Here is a 25936-nt window from a genome sequence, read left to right on the forward strand (position 1 = left end):
AGCTATGTACTGGGGCCATAGCAGCAGCTAGAACAGTTTGATTTCCACTACCAAAATCTACTAGATTGCATTGAACAAAATAGCCAATGTAGACCTAACAAGCTGTACAGCAAAATTCTGTTCCTGGCTTTACTGCATGCTGAACTCCAATTGCCAACACTTCACACAAGCACAAAATTATTGTACATGAGGAAGACAGACCACCAAATCACACTTGCATGAGAAGATTATGGTTAAAGCCATCAAATATCCTAAACTGGATGGAGTGAGTACAAACAGCATAATCAGATTCTTTTGGAAACCTGGACCTCCAATGATCAATTGATTTGAGAATTTCAGCTAAAGTTTGAAATTATAAAGATTCAAACACCAAATTTTTTTTAAAAATGCTTTATTTGGAAACTCGGCACCTCCATTTTATTCCTGTTGGAAGGAAGAGAGAAAGTAAGTGATTTGGTCAAACAAGTTAGAAATCAAATTAGTCCAATGCAATCTAAAAACAAACTTACTGAGGGAACCTCAATCTTGCCCTGGTTGATATCCTCAATCACACTGTGAGGGTGTTTGCCATCAATGTTGCAACCAATGGACTGAGCAGTTCCCAGAATCTCCTTCACAGTTCCTGCATTTCCAAGCAAGATTTAGTCTTTTCATTAATTTATCAAATGCTGTATTTACATGTGCAAAAAAAGTTAAACCCATGACTTGTTCCCTGAAGGTTTGACCGTTTTTCAGATCAAATGTGAAAGATCTGTCACATTAAAACCTGAATTCATAAAATGGATGTGCACACATTTCTTCCAGATCCTATTGTAAATAAAAAAAGTGAGGCACCAAGGCCTTACCAACTGGCTTAAGGTCTGATTCAGTGCAATGCTCATCCACCAAAGGATGCGTGCCAGTCACATTTTTCAACAGTGTAGCCTTCCCATTTCCCCCACCACTCTACACTGAAATCTCAAACTGACCAACACTGGTTGGAGTGGAATAAGGAGCAAGTGCCCAAAAGCACCAGCTGCCATGTTAATCCTGGGTGGTTGAGTTGGAAGCCCTTTAAACACATCATTAAATGTCAACCCTTTAGCCGAAAGATGTAATCAAGTTTGACACCAAAGTACATAAAATACACAAGACTACCCATTACAGTCCGCACCCACCTGCAAGTTCCCTGGCCAGAGAACGGTGCCTCATTTGCCGGGCAATAGCAACCACTTCATCGAAGGTGATGCTGCCACTGTGTTTGACTGGAAGACAAAAATCAGCTCTAGTCAATACAGAATCCTCTGCCTAAGAGCAGACCAAGTGAACCAATGCCAGGAAAATTCAGTGCTCAAAGAACAGCAGACCGAATTTAGTTTCAGATTTCAACTGCAGGGATTTACAACTTCTGCAGTTCAGTGAGGGAGAGAGAAACAAGTCAAAAGTCAGTCAAATGCTTCGCCCAAGGCCCACTGAGGATGTTACCTAGGAGGGTACCAATGTGTCTGGAAATGAACCTTCCAGCTCAGCAAGCAAACCTACATCAAATGCCAGCAATTCCCATGGGAGCCTGGCAGGCTGTGATGTGCAGTTTTCTAGCATACAGAATTTAAGGGACAAGTAGAAAGCATTCTTCTTGCATAATTAACTTTTTATCATAAGCAACATTGCACAGAAGGGTCAAACTGAAGCACCATACCCTCTCAAACCCTGCAGAGCCACTTACTGTTCTTTTGCTTCTTCCTATCACGAGGAGGCTCCTTCAGAGCTTTGATGATGAGGGCAGAAGCTGATGGAACAACTTCAATCTAAAAAGGAGTGAGAACAACAGCTGTCAGTGCTGGATGATAACATAGTTTGGAACAGGACTGGAAGACTTTTTACATTCTTAGCTTCAACACTTCACTCTACTGTCACTTGCTCTATTTACTCAGCTACATCCCCCATGTCCAATGGACATTGCAGAGTAGTTCAGAATGATCATTGGCCCCATATCCAAATGGAGATTTAAATATATTCCACCCACAACAAAACTATTCTGACCAGTGCAAGCAACAGTTAAAGCTAAACAAATGCTTGGTAAGCACAACTTCCAGCTTGACAGCTGCAACAAATAGAATCAGGTACTACACCGCTTCCACTACCTCAAGCCACATACAATGTCTGGCTTACTCAACACCCAAGAGTTCAATCAGAATAATAAAATCAAGCTCTCAATTCATTTTCCCAGGTTACTTGCATGACAAAGCCCAAAACCTGCTCTATACATATTAGAACATTATGGGTTAATAGCTCCAATCGACTATAACAATTTATGATTGACTGATGTATTCACATGTAAAATTCAAAATAAATCACCAGTTACTTTCAAGAGTTTGCATCATCTTAAAACTGCACACTGATTCCTGTCTTTTAACCTAAACCAAATACTACATTAGATTTGTAGTCTCTTCAGGAACACCCAACATAAACCACCCCCGGGAAACATCATGCAAGACATGTTGCATTTCTTGCAATATATAATGACTAGATTGCCTAAGATTTCACAAATACATTGATAACCAAAGCCAGCTATATTATATTGCAACACAGATGTCTTAGCAGGAAAAGGCAACTGACCTAGGACGCACAAGCAAGGAGGCCGGCTTAATAGGCAAGACCTAAACAAAGCTGTATCTGGAACACCTCAGATACATTAACTGAACCTTGCAATAGTCACGTTACTTTGCTATACATAGCTCTAGTTCTTGAGAACACACTGTTCTGATAGGGTTTAAACAAAATTTACAGCTGTAAAAATGATGCCCCTTCATACCTGTGCCTGTCGATTTTGAATAGTCAGTTTGATAGTTATACGCAGTCCTTTCCAGTCACCTGTAGCCTTGGCAATGTCATCACCTACTTTCTTGGGAGACTGAGCAAAGGAAACGAAACAGCATATTTAAAAGTAAAAAGGTTACTAGCAGAAGTCTGAAATCACTATTAAAAAAGAGCAGAGACTCACCAGACCCAGTGGGCCAATCTTGGGAGCCAGTGATGAAGTAGCACCAACTTCACCCCCAGTACATCGGAGATACACTACATATGCACAAAAGACAAAACCCACAGGTTTTACAAACACGAAGCTACCAGAATAATTGAGCCTGACAAAATTCCCAATCAAAATATATATTAGTTACAACAGTTCAGCAACTGAAAAAATCCTGACAATCAAATACTCCAAGCAGAAGCAACTTGCAGGTCTGTTCACATTAAATTCATTGCAGTTAAACATCATTGTTTAAAAAGTAATCTTGAGTTTAAGGAAAAAGCAATATCAGTCATCAGCTGCCCTTAGACAATACATGTGTGGTAGTGAAAAAAATTGAGCACTACTGTCAAGAGTCACACCATAGAAACAGACCCTTATGTTTTCTTGAATGATGGAATTAGCAAAAGTATTTCAGGACCTACAAGAACATGTACACACGACAAAGCCCCTCAAGTTTGCTCCACTATTAACAAGATTGCAGCTGTACTAAACCCCTCAATTCAATTTTCCAATCCTAGTCTCATCTCAACTTCATGGCCATACATGCACAGCTTTTAAGAGAATACCGTAGATTCGTAGGAGACAGCGAGGTCTGCAGATACTGGAGATCAGAGTGGAGTGTGTGTTCCCGGAAAAGCACAGCAGGTTAGACAGCATCCGAGGAGCAGGAGAATCGATGTTTTGGGCATAAAGCCTTCATCAGGGGCTCCGGCCCAAAACGTCGATTTTCCTGCTCCTCGGATGCTGCATGACCTGCTGTACTTTTCCAGCACCACACACTACACAGATACATGCCCGAGTGAAGAACCTGATCTTAATCCTGAACTATGCCCAAAATTGGACACTGCACAACATGAATAGGAGACTAAAGGCAACATTCTTACAATGAAAATTGTTGCTTTATCCCACCCATGGATTAGTGCTATTTACTGCATCCCTCCATTTACAAATCCAAAGAAACAAAACATGAGAACTCAGAAGTGTTTGACAATCAGCCTGCAGCAAGCCTTTGTGCAGCAGCAATCGCAAACAAAATAACCCAGACGCTCGGATTTATCGAGCGTTTTTGTTAATTTGAAAAGGAAACAAAAGGAAACATCAACTACAAGTACAATAAAAGGGTAGTACAGTGTGCCCAGAGAGTATTCAAGATCTCAGATCGTAAAAGTGTAATGAGGAAACTTAGCTGAAGCTGAGAACAGAACAGCACCAGTAGGAACACCTCAAACTGCTGCCATTCCATGAACGGACACACTTACCCGGGAGTGCAGCCAGTGGCCCAGAATCCGCGCTGACACACGGGACACGTGCCCGGGCCCAAGCGCATGGCCTCCCCCGCCCCTAACCCCAGGCCCTGCAGCCTCCCCCATCCATTACGTACACACCGATTTTAACTTCGTTGGGATCGAATTTGGGAGGCATCCTCGCGGGTAGTGCACTGGCGCGCGGTTTCGGTGTCGGATGAACCCGGGTTCGGGACGACCGAGAAAAAGTTGCACCGTCACCGACAGGAGCAGCTGAAGAGAAACAGCGCTGACTCTCGCAGCTTTATATACCCAGTAAACTCTCGCGAGGTTTCCAAGGGCACGGGGAGAGCGCCATTTTGAATGTGGCCAGTGACGACAGAGTTTAAAAGTCACACAATAGCAGGTTGTTGACCAACAGGATTATTTGAAAGCATTAGTATTCGGAGCGCTATTCATGCTTCCAAACAAACTGTTGAACTATAACCTGGTGTTGTGTAGTTTTAACTTTGTCCACCCTAGTTCTACATCGTCCCCTCCACATTGTTACTTGCTGCTATCAAGCCTTGCACAAATCCAGAAATACACATGCGCTAACCCTGACTGAGCATGCTCAGAAATATGGCAGTAACCAGTGCATGCGTACTTCCGATGCACTGCGCTTGCGCAAATGTTTTGCTCGTAAAACCAAAACAATCACAACTTGAAAATCCGAATGTCAACTACGTTTCAAACATCCAGTAAATAATCAAGTGAAAAATCATAGTGAACGTTTGCACAGTGTTGTAACTTGATGTTGCCGTTCCCCGGGCTGTCGTCTTGCGACACTTGTTGATTTTTTGGGAGGTGCGCGGTTAGTGACACCCCTTGTTTTCTGTTTGATGCCGTTGGTATCGGCGGTGCCTCTTGCCTCACTCGGCACACTCGTTAGCTCTGGAGGAGTGATAGGAGGTGGAAGTTGGAGAGCTGTCGCTCGCTGTTTGGGACGAGGATCTAGCGGGATCTTTCTGGCTGCAGACCGGCCCGGGGACACTGGAAAGGAGCCCCGCCTCGAGACTGGGCCGTTGTCTTGCTGCTTCTCCGCCCCCGGGGTGCTGCCTCGTCGCCTCCGCTGTTGTCCGGCCGCGGGGAATTTGGAACTTCGCTAGGCCCGAGATGATGCTCTTCACTCGGAAGAAGAAGCAGAGCGAAGAGGCGCGGAAACGACTGGAATATCAGATATGCCTGGTGAGGCCTGGGGGGGTCGGGGGTGGGAGATGGGGGGGCCAGGGGAGAGGGTGTGGGGTCCGCTGGAGAGCAGAGGGAGATGGGGATGACTGGGAAGAGTCAGGCTGGGAGTTGGAGGTGATGGTGGAATCGTAATGATGGGGGTAGCAAGGAGACAGAGAGAGAGAGAGACTGCGGGGCGAAGAACAGGGCTCTGTCTGATCTGTGGCTCTGTCTCTTTCCCCACAGTCAACATTTCACATCCGAATGATTTAAATCCATGTCGGCTCTTCGATCCGATGGGGTGTTTGTATTTTTCTCTGAAATGAAACTGACTTTATTCTCGTCTCCTAAAGTTGATGACAATAATCGACAAGTTGTTTCTCCCCCATTTGAAACCCCTTTGTCTGTGAGTGGAGATGGTAACAGCCAAGTCGCTGGACCCATTTGGTGACAAGGGAAAGAGCTGCTGAGTGCAGTGGAGACCCCACGATCCCTGGTTTTCGCCTCAGCCATTTTCAGCTCAAACCAAGACGGATACAGATGCGGGGGGAGATTTGAAGGAAGATGGTTGAGTTGACAGTGATGCTGAGCAAGTTGCAGAGGCTGAGTGATCGAAGGAGTAGCTTGTGACAAAGAAACTGTGTTTGAGGAGTGAACGGTGCACGAAAGGACAGAGCAGGGGTGTGTGGGAGAGATTAGAGATCAGCAAAAAGGTCGAGAACCTGGATTCTCTGTGGCACGGAGGTAGATAAAATTAGAAAAACTGGGATGTGGGTAAAGAGATGGACTGCAGACTTTGGATGGCTTTTATGTTTGTATATGCAGAGGGAGGTGGGGCAATATACTGCCCAGGTAGCAACACAGTTCAGATCAAGTTTAGAATTAAAATTAGGCTTATTGTCATGTGTACTCAAGTACAGAAGTACAGTGAAAAGTTTACAATGTCACCCCTCACAGTGCTGTGTTATGGAAATGAATGTGCTTAACCTAACACTTCTCAATCTATTGAGCAGAATTATATTCTTTTACCCCATATTAAATCATAATCACAGAAGTGTTGCAGTGTAAGATGAGCCTATTGTATCTGTACTGGTTCTCCAAATGACCACCATCACCCAGTGTTACCTTCTCTCCGTAATTAGACAATTAAGCTGCAGAATTCTCTATTCAGCGCTTCAGCTGAATCTGTTTTCATCAATCTAAATGAGTCAACATGTTCACTCCAAATGAGTCAACATCAATAAAGAAATGTTGTTATTTCTTTAACCAATGACTTTGCACCTGTGTCCTCTTGTTCTCGATCCAGAGAAATTGGTAGCCAGAGAAATTGCGTGATTCTATACCATTTCACCCTTCAGCCCCATCTCTCACACACGACCCCCTCTTCCCCCAATGTGGATTAAATATTTAATCGCCTGTGGGTGACGGAATATGGGGTGTGTGGGTTTGAAGAGCTCTTTTTCTTTCTCATTTATCCATAGCTCGACTGTAACTGGCAACTTGCCAATAGTTTTGATGCCACTATTATCAGCCAGTCAGAAGAGAGCCAGGCATTTTCCTCTCAGCTTCAACACCCTGCCCCATTGAAGATAATGAAAGAATGCCTGGAACTATGAATATCTTGAAGGATTAAGCTATTCTAAAACAATACTGTGATTACAAGAGTGGAGTGATCCTTGTACTCTGTTATAAATAAAGAGGTGGTTGACTGAGTGGCTTCAGTTCTGACACTCTGCCTGTCCACCATAAGAAGACCCCAGCCTGTTTGATTGCTAGAGTCTTTGGACCCCAGCAATTTGGAAAGATTGAATTGTTTGGCCATTTCATAAGAGTGGCCTGTTGAGCTCCTTAAACTGTTATAGCAATTGCAGGGTAGGTGTGGAGAAGAGGTTTCACCTTCTGGGAGGATTCAAAACTCGGATCTGTAAATACAAAATCGTTAATAAACCTAATGAGTAAATGAGCAATTTGTTCCTTTGCATTTATACTTCCTATAGGAAGTGGTTGAGGTATATCACTTGGATGCTTTCAAAAGGAAATTAGACATGTATACAAGAGAAAAGTGACTAGGAAGAAACAACTAGCAGCTATATGGGCTGAACAACCTGTTTATTGGCTATATGATCCATGCAGTTTTATGCAATGTTTGGGACTTGACAGGCATGAGAAAATGTTTCTGTGCCTATCACCAATGGTTCTGTAATAGTCTTCAGGCATTTGAGTGGTTCTTTTTATGACCTAGAAATGTCTGCATCACTGAGGAGATAGTTGTGGGGTGGGGGATGGAGGTGTAATTCTGTTGCTGTGTAACTGCTAAAGCATAGTGTGGTGTAATCTGTTTATAACCACTGACCTGCTCCAGCTAAAGTAGCTGCTCTGGTTTATAACAGTCTAGTAGCACAAAAACCGGCCACTTGGGCCTACTGAATCAATGCTGATGTTTCTACCACACACAAACCTCTTAATACCCTATTATCATGCAAAAAATCGCAACACCAGGTTATAGTCCAACAGGTTTAATTAGAAGCACTAGCTTTTGGAGCGCCGCTCCTTCATTAGGTGCTTCCAATTAAACCTGTTGAACTAAAACCTGGTGTTGTGTGATTTTTAATTTTGCACACCCCAGTCCAACATCGGCACCGCCAAACCATGACTATTATCATGCCGATGCTTTCCCTCCCCCCTGTTGCATTTTTCTATCATCCCCTTAAATAATTTGACATGTTTAATCTATGAATCTTTTTGTTTAGTCATTCTGTGCTTCTCAATGTAAAACACATGTATCCTGGGGACTTGACAGGGTGGAGATTTCTTATAGGAATGTCCAGAACTAAGAGGCACAGGTTAAGACTCAGGAGAATGAGAAATAGGAGCAGCAGTCAGCCATTTGGCCCCTCAAACTTGTCCCACCATTTGATAAGATCGTGATTGATTTTCCCCAAAAACCATTTAACCATTTTTGAAAACTCCTTCATCCCAGGAATCTGTGGAATGAATTTCTTTTTAACTGCTTCCTACACCAGCAAATCCTGTTTTAAATATGGAACCTAAATTTACTCCAGGTACAGCCCCACCGATGTCCTATCCTATTCTTAAACTCAAATCCTTTAGAAGAAAAAACAATATTCCATTTTCCTTCTTAATTGCTTGCTGCACCTGTGTGCTAACATTGTGTATCATGAACAAGAACACATTGATCCTTCTGTGCTTTGGGCTCTTTCTCTTTTTAGATAATAGTCTTGATTATGATTTTTCCTACCAAAGCGTATGACCTCACACTTTTTTACATTAAATTCTTAAGGGGGAGGGAGAGCACCCAAAAGTCGTGGTACACATCAGTATCAATGACATAGGTAGGGAAAGGAAAGAGGACCTGAAAAAATAATATAGGGAGTTAGGTTGGAACCTAGAAGGCAGGATGAGCAGAGTAGTAATCTCAGGATTGCTGCCGGTGCCAAGGTAGTGAGGCTAGGAATAGAGAGCGAGTGCAGATCATCACGTGGCTGCAGGGCTGGTGTAGGAGGGAGGGCTTCAGATATGGGGATCATTGGGATACCTTTTGGGGAATGTGGGAAGTGTACAAGAGAGACGGGTTGCACCTGAACTGGAGGGACACTAATATCCTTGGGCGGGAGATTTGCTAGAGTTCTTCTGGAGGGTTAAAACCAGATTGGCAAGGGGATGGGAACTGGAGCTACGGATCAGATGATGGAGTAGGCAGTGAATTGCCAAGTACAGTGTGCACAGAGTTCTGTGACAAGGGATAGTCATTTGATAGGGCAAAGGTGCAGTCAGTGCGATAGGTTGAAGTGTGTCAGTTTTAATGCAAGAAGTATCAGGGTTAAGGGTGATGAACTTGGAGCATGGATCAGTACTTGGAACTATGATGTTGTAGCCATTATGGAGACTTGGATATCACAGGGGCAGGAAATATAGTTGGATGTTCCAGGGTTTAGATGTTTCAAAAGGAATGGGGGAGGGGAGGTAAAAGAGGTGGAGGAATGGTATTGCTAATCAGGGATAGTATCACAGCTACGGAAAGGGAGGCTGTCGAGGAGGTTTTATCTACTAAGTCAGTATGGGAGGAGTCAGGAAAGGAGCAGTCACTTTATTGGGAGTTTTCTACAGCCTCCCCCCAAAAGAGACACCAATGAGCAGATTGGGAGACAGATTTTGGAAAGGTGCAGATGTAGCAGGGTTGTTGTCATGGTTGACTTGAGCTTCCCTAATATTAATCGGAACCTTTTTAGTTTAAGTCATTTGGATGGAGCAGATTTTGTCAGGTGTGTCCAGGAAGGGTTCCTGACTCAATATGTAGATAGGCTGACTAGAGGAGAGGCCATATTGGATTTGGTGCATGGCAATGAACCAGGCCAGGTGTCAGACCTCTCAATGGGAGAGCATTTTGGTGATAGTGGTCACAACTCCCTGACCTTCTCTATATGGGAGGGTTAGGAGCAGAAGGTATGGGAAAGTATTTAATTGGTCGCGGTTGGGGGGGGAAGGAAATTAAAATGCTATTCAGCAGGAACTGGGGTGGGAACAGATGTTCTCAGGGGACACCAGAAATGTGGAGGTTGTTTCAGGAGCACGTGCTGAAAGGGCTGGACAGGTTTGTCCCACTGAGACAAGGAAGGGATGGTATGTTGAAAGAACCTTGGGTGACAAGGGATGTGGAACATCTAGTCGAGGAAAAAGGAAGCTTACTTAAGGTTGAGGAGGCAAGGATCAGACAGGGTTTTAGAGAGTCACAAGGAAGGAACTGAAGAATGAACTTTGGAGAGCTAGAAGGGGGCATGAAAAAGCTTCAGCAGGAAGGATTAAGGAAAACCCTTAGGCATTCCATGCTTATGTGAGGAGTAAGAGGATGGCCAGAGTGAGGTTAGGGCCAGACAGGGATAATGGAAGAAACTTACACCTGTAGTCAGAGGAGGTAGGGGAGGTCTTTAATGAATACTTTGCTTCAAAATTCACTAGTGAGTGGGACCTTGACGTTTCTAAGGACAGTGTGAAACAAACTGATGTGCTCGAACAGATTGATATTAAGAAGGAGGATGTGCTGAAATGTTTGAAAAACGTAAGGTAGATAAATCCCCTGTGCCAAACAGGATATACAAAGAACAAAGAAAATTTACAGCCCAGGAACAGCCCCTTCGGCCCTTCAAGCCTGAGCCGATCCAAATGTACTGTCTAAACCTGTCGGTCAATTCTTAAACAAAAAATATAGCCTAGGTTGTTATAGGAACCAAGGGAAGAGATTGCTGTGCCATTGGCGATAATCTTTGCATCCTCACTGTCCACTGGAGTAGTGCCCAGATGGTAGGAGGCTGGCAAATGATATTCCCTTGTTCTAGAATGGGATTAGGAATAATTCTGGGAACTACAGACCAGTCAGTCTTACGTCAGTGGTGGGCAAAGTATTGGAGAGGATTCTGAGAGACCGGATTTATGATTACTTGGAAAACCATCGTTTGATAACAGATAATCAAACTTTGTGAGGGCTGGTCATGCCTCACAAACTTTACTGAATTCTTTGAGGATGTAACAATACACATAGATGAACGTAGAGCAGTGTATGTGGTGTACATGGATTTTAGCAAAGCATTTGATAAGGTTCCCCATGGTACGCTCATTCAGCAAGTAAGGAGGCATGGGATGCAGGGAAATCTGGTTACTTGGATACAGAATTGACTGGCCCATATTAGAAACAGGGTGGTGGTAATTGGACAGTATTCAGCATTAAGCATGGTGACCAGTGGTGTTTTGCAGGGATCAGTTCTGACACCTCTGCACTTTGTGATTGTGTGCTGTTGGGTTAGTAAGTTTGCTGATGACATGAAGGTTGGTGGAGTTGATTGCAACGGGAATTGACAGGATGCAGAACTGGGCTGATAAATGACAGATATAGTTCAACCTGGACAAGTGTGAAATCATTCACTTTGGAAGGTTGAATTTGAATGTAGAATACAGGGTTAAAGGCAAGATTCTTGGCATTGTGGAGGTACAGAGGGATCTCGGTGTCCACGTCCATAGATCTGTCAAAGTTGCCACCCAAGTTGATAGGATTGTTAAGAAGGCGTATGTTGTGTTGAGTTTCATTAACAGGGGGATTGCATTTAGGAGCCATGAGGTTATGCTGCAGGTCTATAGAGCCATGATTAGGCCACACTTGGAATATTATGTTCAGTTCTGATTACCTTGTAATAGGAAAGATGTGGAAGCTTTAGGGAGGGTGCAGAGGAAATTTAACAGGATGCCTGGACTGGAGGGCATGTCTTAAGAAGAAAGATTGAGGGAGCTAGGGCTTTTCTCATTGGAGCGAAGAGGCTTGAGAGGTGTCTTGATAAAGGTGTTCAAGATGATGAGAGGCATAGATAGAGTGGATAACCAAAGACTTTTTTTTTCCCATGTCAGGAATGTGTATCATGAGGGGGCATAATTTTAAGGTGATTGGAGGAAGGTTGAGGGGAGACGTTAGAGGTAGATTTTTACACACAGAATGGTGGGTGTGTGGAATGCACTGCCAGCAGTGGTAGTAGAGTCAGATACATCAGGGACATATAAGTGACTCTTGGATAGGCACATGGATGATAGTAAAATGAAGGGTATGTTAGTTAGTCTTATCTTAGAGTAGGATAAAAGGTCAGCACAATATCAAGGGCCGAAGGTCCTGTAACAGTGCTGTACTGTTCTGTGTTTTAAATTTCATTTGTCAAGTCTTTGACTCGTTGTATCTATGGCCATTTGCAGATTCTTTATGTCCTTATCATAAAGTGCCCTCCCACCTATTTCTGTCATTATTAAATTTAGGTACATTGCACTATGCCCCCCTTTCAAGTCATTAATATAGATTGAAAATAATGACAGTCATAGGACTGAACGTTGTGGAACTCCATTTATTGTATCTTTCCAATCTGAAAAAGTGTCATTACCTGAAGCAAAAACAGCAATTGCTGGAGAAACTCAGCACATCGACAGCATCTTTGGAGAGAGGGACTGAGTTAACATTTCGAGTCTAGTGACCCTTCTGCAGCAATATCTGTTTTCTTTTGTTGCAGATCTTCAGCATCTGCAGTTCTTTGTTTTATTATTCTTGACTGTTCTTTTGTCTTGTGTTAGCCAATCCTCAATCTGATAATGCAGTACCTCCAGTGCCACGAGCTCCTGAACTGTGCAATAGCCTTTTACGTGGCACCATATCATTGCCTTGTGGAAATCCAAATCCACCACATCTACCACTGCCCCGTTCTCATTTTCTCACAAAGGTGTGTGAAAGTTATTGCAGATACAGCTTACGAAGGTTTGAGAGAATCTCATTCTCTGGCTTGTTGTCTCTTTTTGTTTTAAGTGTGTAACTGTGAGTTCCACATTTTGATTAGGTTCAAATTACAATGCTCTCTTTCCCTTTTGTACAGGCCCGAGAGGCAGGTGCAGATGATATTCTGGACATCTCAAAATGCGAGCTGTATGGGGTAAGTTGTGGCCAGACAGGCAGTCTTTGGTGATATCTATTCCAGTAGTCAGAGAGTAGAACCTATCCTGTTGGTGGGAGTGAGTTATGGATGTTGATTGGTCACTAAAATTCTTTAGAGAAAATACCTGTCTATGCAATGTCTTGCAAGACCTAAGAACATTTTAGTGCATTTGCTAGATAATTGTTATGGTTCATGAAAACACAGCATCTAATTTAAAAATTAGGCTAATGGAGCATCTGACATTGACATAACAGAAGCTCAATGAACCTAAGGGCTTCTTTTTCCTCCATCTCCACCACCACCCCATTCCAATATTGCTCTCATGATAGAATGCAGTTCAATGCACAGACACTACTTTCTAAAGGGCCCTTGGTCTGGGTGCAAATAGGGTTTTGATAGGCTGTTCAATTTGTTACAGACTCTCTCAGAACATGGAATCATACAACTTGGAAGCAGACCCTTCTGGACCCTAACTTTTATCTTGTAGCTCAGTGTAAAATGCTATGTCCCAGATGTGACTTGACTAATCAAACTACTAGGCTTTTAAGCCTAAAACACACTTTATCCTTGCACCACAGTTAAAATGCAAACAAAGAAAGAATTGGCACATTGACTCTATCAAAGTAGAGTCATTAGATTAGAGATGTACAGCATGGAAACAGACCCTTTAGTCCAACTGGTCCAGCGCTTGGCCCATATCCCTCTAAACCCTTCCTATTCATATACCCATCCAGATTCCCTTTAGATGTTGTAATGTACCAGCCTCCATCACTTCCTCTGACAGTTCATTCCATACCCCCACTGCCCTCTGCGTGAAAAAATGCTCCTTAGATGCTTTTTAAATCTTTCCCCTCTCATCCTAAACCTGTACCCTCCAGTTCTGGACGTCCTCCGCTACCCCCCACCCCCACCTCCCCAACCCCCAGGGAAAAGACCCGGTCCATTTACCCTATCCATGCCCTTCATGATTTATAAACCTCTATGAGGTCACCCCTCTGTCTCCAACACTACAGGGAAGATAGCCCTAGCTTATTCAGCTCTGCCTATAGCTGAAATCCTCCAACCATGGTAACATCCTTGTAAATCTTTTCTGAACCATTTCAAGTTTCACAACATCATTCTGACAGAAAGGAGACCAGAATTGCACGCCATATTCCAAAAGTGGCCTAACCAATGTCCTGTACCTTAGATGGTGCTGGAAAAGCACAGCTGGTCAGGCAGCATCCGAGGAGCAGGAAAATCTACATTTTGGGAAAAAGCCCTTCATCAGGAATGAAGGCAGTGAGCCTCCAGGGTAGAGAGATAAATGGGAAGGGGGTGCTGGGAAGAAGGTAGGAAAGAGTACAATAGGTGGATGGGGGTGGGGATGAAAGTGATAGGTCAGAGAGGAGGGTGGGAGAAGGTAGCAAAGAGTAAGAGCTTCAGGGCAGAGGAGATGACCTGGGGGTTACAGTGAGAGAGACTCACTGAGATTCTTGTGGAGAGAGGAGGAGAACTTCTTCAAAGTAGGCATCCTTGCAAGAGGATTCACAGTAAGGTTAAAATCAACTAGGCAAAAGTGAGGAATGTTCTGTACAGCTACAACATGACCTCCCAACTCTTATACTCAATGCTTTGACCAATAAAGGAAAGCATAGTAAAAGCCTTCTTCGCTATCCTATCTACATGCAACTCCACTTTCAAGGAACTTTGAACCTACACACCAAGCTCTTTTTGTTCAGCAAGACTCCCCAGGGCCTTACCGTTAAGTGTATAAGTCTTACCCTGATTTGCGTTTCCAAAATGCAGCACCTCACATTTATCTAAATTAAACCCTATCTGCCACACCTCAGCCCATTCGCACATCTGAGCACAACTGAAGTGATCTGTGAGGTAACTTTCTTCACCATCCACTACACCTCCAGTTTTAATGTTATCTGCAAACTTAGTAACTATACCTCCTATGTTCACATCCAAATCATTTATATAAATGACGAAAGTCAGTGAACCCAGCACCAGTCCTTGTGGCACACTGCTGGTCACAGGCCTCCAATCAGAAAAGCAACCTTCCACCACCATCCTCTGTCTTCTACCTTCGAGCCAGTTCTGTATCCAAACAGCTAGTTCTCCCTGTATTCCATGTGAGATAAACTTGCTAACCAGTCTATCATGAGTACCCTTGCTGAATGCCTTACTGAAGTCCATATAGAGCGCGTCCATCACTCTGCCCTCATCAATCCTATTTGTTACTTCTTCAAAGAACTCAATCAAGTTAGTGAGACATGATTTCCCATGCACAAAGCCATGTTGACTATCTCTAATCAGTCCTTGTCTTTCCAAATGCATCTAAATCCTGTCCATCATGATTCCTTCCAACAACTGGCACCTCCCCATTGATGTCAGACTCACCAGTCTATAGTTCTCTGGCTTTTCCTTACCACCTTTCTTAAATAGTGGCACCACATTAGCCAATCTCCAGTCTTCCAGCACCTCATCTGTGACTATTGATGATTCAAATGGGGGCCCAGCAGTCACTTCCCTAGCTTCCCATGGAGTTCTCGGGTGCACCTGATCAGATCCTGATCATATCCACCTTTCTGCGTTTTAAGATACCCAGCACTTCCTCCTCTGTTGTATGGACATTCTTCAAGATGTTACTTAACAAAATAATAAATTACATAACAACTGCTCTTCAACTGTTCCAAAATAGCAGCATACCATAAATTGGCAAAGGCAAGTTCAGCAAAACAGATTTCCTCACATGTTCTCTTCTTCAGTCCAGGAGAAGGAATCTAATAGCAGAGAGAAAGAGAGCTGTTTTTGGCAGCTTCAACTTCACAAACCCCAACTTCACCAACAGAAAGCAAAACTAAAACTCTGGGTCTGTGTGAGCCTGACTCCACCCACTCCTGCTTCTTTTGTGTAATTTACAAGAAACAAAGATACTTACTCTGCTTTCCATGGAGTAGACACCTTTGTAACAGGCTTACAATCCTCTCTGTAGGAGCAAACTCCCCAACTGGGGACAAAGATTCAAGAGGTGGCAGGATTCAGGCATGTGGCAGTTTGTTCAAGCAATTGCAATGAGAGGACAAAGACCACTCTGGATATAGCCTCGACGTGAGGGCTCAATTACTCCCTTAATCTTTGTCTCAGATCAGAAGAGAGGTCAATGACACTCTCATTTTCCCAGTGGTATACAGTATTTTTATACATTTCATGATCCAATAATCGCATATAATGTGGTCATTGTGCCTTCCCCTTCAATCTAGACATCCAATCCTGTGAAACACCTAATCAATGATGGACACTCCTGTGGACAGCCCTAGGTTCCTCATGATCACATCATGTTTACCAGGTCTTGTGATCACCAGGCCTTGGGATCTTAGAATGCATCCCGTTACTTCACATTCCAAAGTTACTGGTTATAAACTTGCTTATCTCTAAGCACTGCTCGAATTCTGTCATTTGTTTTACATTTCCCATTGCCATAATTACAACAATTACAAAGCAAGTTCTTACTAACTGCTATAAAATTCATAATATTGGTTCTACTAGAAGTAAGTTATGTGTGAAGTTTTATGTCTATCCCTATGGTTAGCATTCTTTAGCTAATAAGTTGTGAGCAATTTGTTTCTAAATGTGTGTGCAAGGCACTTCTTTAATGATAAGATGAGGCAGCTTTACTATTTTCCACATTTGTATTTGAAAATTTTCTTCTAATGTTTTTAGTGATTTTTGGAGTTTGTTTATATGTGTATCTATAAATACTATAATCTATCTCTGATTATCTGAAGAATATTCAACTAGAGCCTACTCTTAATAGTATGAATAGTTGAAAAAAACTAATTACTGTGAAATGTTCTTATCGTTTTACAGCTGCATGTTCTATCTGAGCTCAGTAACCTTGTTTATACAGACTGGCTGTTGGACTTCTTGTGGATGCTACCTTTAACAAATGTTTTTTTCCCAAGGTTATAATTACTGTCAGCCATTTTCTGCAAGGCTAGTGGGAACTAGCTGTTGGCTATTTTGTGTCTCTTCAGTTGCAGGCAGCCCTAACACACTCCAAGAGAAATGGAGCAGAACAGATCCCTCTTGAGGCACATACCATCACAAACTGTTGGACCTTAGTCAAAACTGATCATACCCTCTATCAAAACATGCCTTTTATAAAATTCATTCCTGGTATTATTGACTCGCCCAGTGTTTCTTGCCCATCCCTAATTACACCTGGAGGTGGTGGTGAGCTGCCGTCTTGAACCGTTGCAGTCCGTATGGTGTAGTTTGACCCACAATGACCTTAGGGAGTGAATTCCAGGACTTTGACCAAGTGATCCTGAAAGAATGGCAATACATTTCCAAGTCCAGATGGTGGGCGGCTTGGAGAGGAATTTGCAGGTGGTGTTCCCATCTATCTGCTTCCTTTGTCCTTCTAGCTGTAAAGATAATGGGTTTGGAAGATGGAACAGCCCAGCAACGACCAGAAGTGGGCTTTGTGACAAATTTTCAGCCACAGGGCAGTGAAGCCGTTTTATGAACTCAATCCAGCTGGTTTCCTAAGATTATCAGCCATTGTGCCAGGAGTTATGGGACCTCGTCAACATGACAGAATCTTGACAGTAATTTGAGTTGGATTGTGCTGCACTTTTAGTTATTCCCAATCCTGTCATTCCAGATTCCAGTCAGTGTGTTCTCCATGTGCAGAGTCTTACAGAAGAAGGTAAGAGTTTAATCTGTCTAGTCTATGGGTTTGATCTGTCTCACCCTTCCTGGGTGCCTGCCTATGCCCTCAGTCCCTTCCTGTATCTGTATGCCTGCCTTGCTGGTCTACTTGCTGAAACTATGGATGTTGGCATCACGTTCAGCAACAGCTTCTCGTATTCTGTAAGCACCTGCTTGTCTCTCTGGGTGGGACTGCATTCACCTGGTTTCATCTTATCCATCTAATTATATTCGGGGAATCATCAATAATGGCTTCCCTGCCTGCTCCCACTCCATTGCCTCTGGAATTCCCAAAGATCTATCACTTATCCCCTTCCATTTTACATCCAACCCCTGTCACTTGATGATGATTTTCGAATGCGCAGCATTAGTGTTTATTTGTATGGTGATGATCCCCAGTGTCTGTCAATTAGTGAATAAGCAGTTTTAGTGCTGCCTGCGATCATCATTACCTTCTCTCCATAGAGCCTGTGATCTTGTATGAGCTGTTAACGTTTCAGTGCTTTGACTTCCATTTCACCTCAGCAGAACTCTGATTTTTGTGGATTGCTCAGTGTGTCTGGAGCAAGGACAAAGTGTGTCTGGAAGAGCTCCATCACTCTGCTCTGTTTGTTTTCCAGGTTTTAATTGTTCACACCAATCACTTGTCAACATTGCTGCCAAAGTCATGTAACATCCAGGATTTGTCAATGCTGAAGGTAAGTGCAAGTCAGCTTGGCGCTTGACTGCCCCAGGTTTATGTTACGCCTAATGTACTTGTCAAGAGCTGCAATTCTCTGGAGATCTGAGTCTAGAATATTATCTGCTTCTCGTTCAGTGAGTATGTGTATACACTGCAGCCTCTCCCCAATTTTCCTTCCCCCTACCTACACATCATCATCTTTCACCTTGCTTTCTCCTGTCTATTAAGACCCAAAGGAAGTCTTGACACATAAGATACTTGAGTGTGAACTTTCAATGGGTAGTGATTATGCTGCCTAGATGCCAATGTGGACTGACCTTTGAGTATAGGAGTTAGGGCATTATGTGAAGTTTGTACAGGACATTGGTGAGGCATGTTCTGGGGTATTGTGTGCAGTTCTGGTCACTTTGTTATAAGAAGGATATTATTAAATTGGAGAGGTTGTAGCAAAGACTTACCAAGATGTTGCTGGGAATGGAAGGTCTGAGGTATAAGAAGAGGTTAGATAGCCTGGGACTTTTCTCACTGGAGTGTTGGAGATCGAGGGGTGACCTTAGAGATTTACAAGATCATAAGGGGTATAGATAAGGTAAATGGCAGATATCTTTTCCCTAGGATGGGGGATTTCAAGACCAGCGGGCATATTTTTAAGGTGACAGGAGAAAGATTTTAAAAAGAAGAGAGGCAACTTTTTTTTTACAGAGTGGTTCACATGGAATGAATTGCCAGAAGAAGTGGTGGATGCGGGTAAAGTTACAACGTTTAAAATCATTTGACTAAGTAAATGAATAAGAAATGTTTGGAGGGATATGGGCCAAGTGGAGGCAGATGGGACTAGTTTAGTTTGGGATTGTGGTCAGGGTGGACTGGTGGGACCGAACGATCTGTTTCTGTGCTGTATGACTGTATGGCCGCCCTTGGGCCAGATGCTTTGAAATAAACACCGTACTGCTGCGAATCTTTAAGTGATTGATAGCGGAAGCTGTATCGGGAAGACCTTTCTCTGAAACAAATTGATTTTATCTTAAATTTGCTGAGCAGTGCTCAGGCCCCACCCTCTGGCACCTACCCTCAGCCCCTTGGGATACGCTGAAATGAATTGCACTTTCTACCAGGCGGCATTTCTTTTTATTTTGCTATTTGTTAAAGGCGGTTGTTTTCCCAAGTGGAGCAACTTTAAGTGCCAGAAGAATGAAGGAGTGTTGGGTTAATGGTTCATGCACCAGATTGGGACTGTGCTGTGTTGTGTTGAAGACAAATGATTGGTGTTTGTGGAGATGATCATTGCTTGTTTCTTGCATGTTACTAGATTCTGGATCTCCATGACAATGACCTCAGCTCGCTCCCCGAGGATATGGGTCAGCTGTTATCCCTTCAGGTAAAACACTGGAGTTCTGCTAGAAGTGAGCATCCTTTAAGTCAGTAGGAACCATTGTGCAGGTGCCAGTTTGTATTAAGTGCTTCCTTTAATGGGAGCACAATGCCAGGCCCTCATCCAAATTGGATATTTTCATTTCCCGTTTTTTGCCGGTCCTTGTGTGACTGCCTGCTGTGTTTGCCAGTTTGGTTCCCACCTGTCCTTCCTCCCCTTCTCTAGTTGCTACGCCAGGTTCCCCAATCAGACATGATGAAATCTCTTCATTTGGGGTTATCAATGCTGACTGTATTCTGCTCCAGAATCTGGAGTGAGATGATATTGATTGTTACAGATACTGGATCAGCAAGGTCACTAACTGCTGTTTGCACCACAGTAACAAGGTGAAGATTGACTCAGCAACATGAATTTTTTTAACGTCTTCGGAAAATATCTCTGGAGTGTAATCAGGCAAAAATCAACTCTGAGCCCTGGGACAGGTAACTTTGGAGTGCTTTTCCACTTTAAAATGTAAAATTTTGGTCAGAGAGATACAATAGCAGAGATATCGAAAGGTAATTCTAAAGCCCAGGCAACTGAAGTTCCAGTTGTCAGTGCATTCCAAAAGCTCTTCCCAACCCGAGAAACACATTTTTCTCCCATTATGTGGAAGTAGTTGACTTGTTACTCTGGACACTGAGTTTTTTGGTGCCTCTGTTAAATGACCACTCTTGATGTCGTGAGTAGAGGCTGAGAGTTATTCACAAGCTCCTGGACTGGAAGTATCACTACCAGTACATGTCCCCATCTTTCCGGACATGGACCACTTACTAATGGAAGTCACTGGATAACCAATCGGGATCTAAACATTGTCTGCCTGTACCCAATGACACAGACCAACTGCACCAGTGCCAGAAACAGAGATACAGGCACAGACACATGCACCCACTGCCACTACAAGTAGATTATTTTGCAGTGCAGCAGTAATGGTTGTTGTGTAGTTAGATGTAGCAAGCTCCAGTAAATTATCGCACTGTGCTTTGATCTCAGTTGAGGGTGAAGCTCCCTGGCAAGTACCATGCGAGTTTTGACAGTCTAATCAACCAGATAGGCTAAAAACTGGCACCTCCAACAATACCACAGTCACTCAGCACTGCAGTGAAATGCTGGCCTGAATAGGGGGCAGGCACACATCTTGGTGCTCAGAATAAATGCTGAGAAGGGAGTTTTCCTTTTGTGATTTGGGACGATGTAAAGGATTCCTGTTGATCCTCAAACAATCTATTCCCCCAACCGGTCCCTCATGTGATATTATTTGCCGTGTTCTATTACCTGTGGAATTGTTGCTCCTTTTGGCCCACTATGGATTGATTTTTCGGTTTTGTTTTATTTCAGGTGCTCAATGTGGAACAAAATCTTTTGAAATCTCTCCCAAACTCTCTTGCAACCTTGGCGCAACTTCAAACATTAAACCTAAAAGGTAACAGAGCCTGTGTTGAAGGTGCATTCCTCTGGGTGGATTAGTCAATTTGAAAACTGTGACCTGCCCACACTCCTGACTGCAGTACCTGAGGCTGGAATCACCACTGCATGATGTCGTCAAATGGTTGGTCTCGATCAGGGTCTGTGACTCTCCGATCCTCCCCTCCTGGTAGATGCAGCCATTAGCTTTGGAATTGGGATAAATCTTATGAAGCTCGATATAAGGAGCAGCACTCGAGCCTGAATGTAGTGTATACCTCCTTGTTGAGGAGATTTGTGTGACCTTGTGATTATAAAGTGTCTTCAGTTGCGAGACTAACTGGGTTGTATTTGTGCATGGTTCCTATTGGTGGGGACAAGCTCAGCGAAGGGAAAGCCACCAAGAATGGTAATTGCTGCTTTCGTGTTTTTGTGTTTGGACTGTTTCAATTATATTTCTGGCTCAGCACTGGTTCCCAGCCACATACTCTTCCATAGCAGGCGCAGTAGGTGGTGCAACTCCTGCCTGTCATCATGAGCACGTATTGCACTTGTACGTTTGCTGGCATTGCAACAGAGAAGTTCTGAACTAAGCTGGTCAGGGTTCCTGACCGAGCGCTGATCTACTATCAGTGGCACGTCAGCAGCCAGAGTCTTTAGGATTTATCGTGTGACTTCAGAATTGATAGCTCCAGCACCCCCACTCCAGGTCCAGAGGCTGGTCATGTCTTTAACTTCTGGTCTGCTGAAAACAGAGTTAGATTCGATCTCTCTGTTCAAGTCTGACACCATCTAGTCCATCTATTTCTGACATTTTAAAATTATCACCATGCAATTCCACTAGATTAATTTGCAGTGCAGTAGTAATGGTTATTGTGCAGGGAAATGTAGTTATCCTCAGTGAGTGTACACACTCTGCTTTGATATTGGTTGAGGGCAAAACACCGAGCAAGCTCCCTGGCAAGTGCCATACAATGTTTGACAGTCTGATCAGCCAGATAAGCTAAAAACTAGCAGCTCCACCAATACAGCTCTTAACATTCATGTTGTGCATTTAAGATACCTCACAGCTGGGAGTCAGGGCTAAACAACAGTTGACAGGGGATTAAGGGGAGAGGTTGAAGAGACCATCTGTGTGGTGTTTTTGTAAGGTGAGGAGGGTAAGATAACCCTTTTCACCTTCAGTCTCATATGAGGTTTAAATATCTCTCTTCGTCTTCACCACCTCCACCCCCCCCCCCCATCTGACTACATCAGGGAACCGGATCCGGAAAGTGCCAGAATCTCTGAGTGGACTGAGGAGTCTACGAACATTGGACATCAGTCAAAATCGGATTCAGATTCTCCCACAAGACCTGGCTCATATCAGGACACTCGAGGTATTTCTGTGATCTGCCCTTCATCCTTTGATCCATTCAGAAATTTCTGAACAGTACGTAAAGACAGAGGGGTTTTATCTAAAAGAACGTAAGCATTGCAATGATACCTGAGGTACAGTTGTGAAGCCTGAAGGCCAAGCACATGACATGAGTTGTTTAGTTATTGTCACTCTGGTTGATTTACCAATTTAATATTGAGCTAAGATAAAATAAAAGCCGGCTTGGCACACCCTCCTCATTCCTGAAGAAGGGCTTATGCCCGAAACGTTGATTTTCCTTCTTCTTTGATGCTGCCTGACCTGCTGCGCTTTTCCAGCAACACATTTTTAAGCTCTGATCCCCAGCATCTGCAGTCCTCACTTTTCTCCTCTTGGAAGATATTCTGTAAGGATTTTTATGTAGTAGATCATACACTCAGTAGCAGTGTGTAAGTGGGAGAGGGAGTGGATGTTTTGTGGATGTGGTCCCAATTAAATGGGCTGCTTTATCCTAGATGGTGTCAAGCTTCTTGCATGTTGTTGGAGTTGCACCCATCCAGGCAAGTGGAGAGGATTCTATCACACTCCTCACCTGTGCCTTGTAGATTGTGGGCAGGCTTTGGGAACTCAGAACAGGAGTTACTTGCTGCAGCATTCCTAGTCTCTGACTTACTCTTGCAAATATTGTGTTTATGTCTTATTCATAGAATCAGAGAATGGTGAGTCCAGTTGAGTTTCTGGTAAATGGTAACCCCCCCAGGATGTTGGTAGTGGGGGATTCAGTGATGGTTACACCATTGAATGGGTAGAGATTAGATTGTCTCTTGATGGTGATATTTATAGCCTGGCATTTGCGTGGTGTGACTGTTAGTTGCCACTTTTCAGCACAAGCCTGAATCTTCGAGGAGAAAGTGAGGACTGCAGATGCTGGAGATCAGAGCTGAAAATGTGTTGCTGGAAAAGTGCAGCAGGTCAGGCAGCATCCAAGGAACAGGAGAATCGACATTTCGGGCATAAGCCCTTCTTCAGGATGGGCTTCGGGCTTATGCCCGAAACGTCGATTCTCCTGTTCCTTGGATGCTGCCTGACCTGCTGCGCTTTTCCAGCAACACATTTTCAGCACAAGCCTGAATCTTGTCCAGATCTTGTTGTATTTGTACACTAGCTGCTTCAGTTTCTGAGGAATCGCAAACGGTGCTGAACATTGATCAATCATTGGCAAACATCCCCACTTCTGACCTTATGGAGAGATGGTCATTGAAGAAGCAGCTGAAGATGGTTGGACCTAGGACACTATCCTGAGAAAGTCCTACAGAGATGTCCTAGAGCTGAGATGACTGACCTCCAACATGTGCCAACATCTTCCTATGTGCCAAGTATGACTCCAGCGAGAAGAGAGTTTACCTCCGAATTCCATTGAGTCCAGTTTTAACACATAGAACAAAAAGCACAGTACAAGCCATTCAGCCCTCGATGTTGCACCAACCTTTTATCCTACTCTAAGATAAAACTAACCTACATATCCTTCAGTTTACTACCATCCATGTGTCTATCGAAGTGTCGCTTAAATGTCCCTAACGTATCTGACTTGACTACCACTGTTGGCAGTGCATTTCATGCACCCACCATTCTCTGTGTAAAAAATCTACTGTTGACATCTCCCCTAAACCTTCCTCCCATCACCTTAAAATTATGCCCCCTTGTGATAGCCATTTCTGCCCTGGGAAAAAGTCTCTGGCTATCCACTCTATCTATGCCTCTCTTCATCTTGTACACCTCTACCAAGTCACCTCTCATTTTTCTTCACTCTAATGAGAAAAGCCCTAGTTCCCTCAACCTTTCTTCTTAAGACATGCCCTCCAGTCCAGGCAGCATCTGGTAAATTTCCTCTGCACCCTCCCTAAAGCTTCCACATCCTTCCTATAATGAGGTGACTAGAACTGATATTCCCAGTGTAGTCCAGCCAGGGCTCTATAGAGCTGCAGAATAACCTCACAGCTCTGAAACTCAATCCCCTGCTATTGAAAGCCAACATACAATACACCTTCTTAACAACCCTATCAACTTGGGTGGCAACTATGAGGAATCTATGGACGTGGATCCCAAGATCCCTCTGTTCTTCCACACTGCCAAGAATCCTGCCTTTAACCCTGTATTCAAATTCGACCTTCCAAAATGAATCACTACACACTTTTCCATGTTGAACTCCATCTGCCACTTCTCCACACAGCTCTGCATCCTGTCAATGTCCAGTTGCAACCTACAACAGCACTCCACACTATTCACCACTCTCCCAACCTTTGTCATTGACAAACTTACTAATCTACCCTTCCACTACCTCATCCATAAAGAGCAGAGGTCCCAGAACAGAATCCCGTGGAACACCACTGGTTACCAAGCTCCAGGCTGAATATTTTCCATCTGCTACCACCCTCTGTCTTCTATGGGCCATTCAATTCTGTATCCAGACAGCCAGATTTCCCTGTATCCCAAGCCTCCCTACTTTCTGAATTAGCCTACCATGGGAAATCTTATAAAACGCCTTGCTAAAATCCACGTACACTGCATCCACTGCTCTACCTTCATCAATGTGTTTTGTCACATCCTCAAAAAATTCATTAAGGCCTGTGAGGTAGGATTTGTCCCCCCTCAAAACCATGCTGATTATCTCCAATTAAATTATGATTTTCAAATAATCATAAATCCTCTCTCTCAGAATCTTCTCCAATAATTTGCCCACCACCGACATAAAACTGACTGGTCTGTAATTCCCAGGCTTCTCCCTATTCCCTTTCTTGAACAAGAGAATAACATGTGCCACCCTCCAATCATCTGGTACTACTACAGTGTACAGTGAGGATACTAAGATCATTGCCAAATGCACAGCAATCTCTTCCCTCGCTTCCTGTAGTAACCTTGAGTATATCACGTCTGGCCCCAGTTTTGATGGTGCTGTTTGGTTCCGCATTTGGTCAAATGCAGCCTTAATCTCAAGGGCCCTTACTCTCACCTCATCTGTGGAATTAAGCTCTTTATCCATGTTTGAACCAAGGCTGTGATCAGGTCAGGGGCTCAGAGGCCCTCACGGAACCCAAATTGGGCATCACTGAGCAGGTGCTGCTTGATGGCACTGTTAATGACACTAGTAGACTGATGGGACAGTAATTGCCTGGGTTGAATTTGTCCTGCTTTTTGTGTTCAGTATAACGTTCTACATAGCCTTTGCAATATCCAGTGCCTCCAATCATTTCTTAATATGATGTAGAGTGAATCAAATTGGCTGAAGACTGATAAATGTAATGCTGGGAACCATTCAAGGAGGCAGAGATGGATCATCAATTTGGCACCTCTGGCTGAAGATGGCTGAGATATGTATAGCAATACCTTTTTGCATTGATGTGCTGGGCTCTTCCATCATTGAAGTTACCAACATTTGTGGA

The 25936-nt window shown here is 43.6% G+C and overlaps 2 protein-coding genes across 2 annotated transcripts in view; one reads left to right on the forward strand and one right to left on the reverse strand.

Annotated features, from left to right (window-relative positions):
- Positions 1 to 269: 269 nt before the first annotated feature.
- Positions 270 to 4553, reverse strand: rpl12 (ribosomal protein L12). The gene is made up of 7 exons (XM_043719883.2): positions 4396 to 4553; positions 2984 to 3057; positions 2795 to 2893; positions 1706 to 1787; positions 1158 to 1244; positions 510 to 622; positions 270 to 423 (listed from the first exon to the last, which is right to left on the reverse strand). The coding sequence occupies exons 1-7, from the start codon at positions 4430 to 4432 to the stop codon at positions 418 to 420; spliced, it is 498 nt and encodes a 165-aa protein (XP_043575818.1). The 5' UTR covers positions 4433 to 4553; the 3' UTR covers positions 270 to 417.
- Positions 4554 to 4903: 350 nt separating this feature from the next.
- lrsam1 (leucine rich repeat and sterile alpha motif containing 1) overlaps positions 4904 to 25936 on the forward strand; it is an 89464-nt gene continuing 68431 nt past the window's right edge. Inside the window, 7 exon segments of the mRNA XM_043719876.2 lie at positions 4904 to 5481; positions 12879 to 12935; positions 17596 to 17640; positions 18263 to 18340; positions 19634 to 19702; positions 21074 to 21158; positions 22397 to 22518. Coding sequence (XP_043575811.2) covers positions 5410 to 5481; positions 12879 to 12935; positions 17596 to 17640; positions 18263 to 18340; positions 19634 to 19702; positions 21074 to 21158; positions 22397 to 22518 — 528 coding nt within the window. The 5' untranslated portion in view covers positions 4904 to 5409.

Source organism: Chiloscyllium plagiosum, unplaced genomic scaffold (genome assembly GCF_037043375.1).
Source record: "Chiloscyllium plagiosum isolate Xiang-an unplaced genomic scaffold, Cpla_swu_hap1 HiC_scaffold_21, whole genome shotgun sequence".
Lineage (NCBI taxonomy): Eukaryota > Metazoa > Chordata > Chondrichthyes > Orectolobiformes > Hemiscylliidae > Chiloscyllium > Chiloscyllium plagiosum.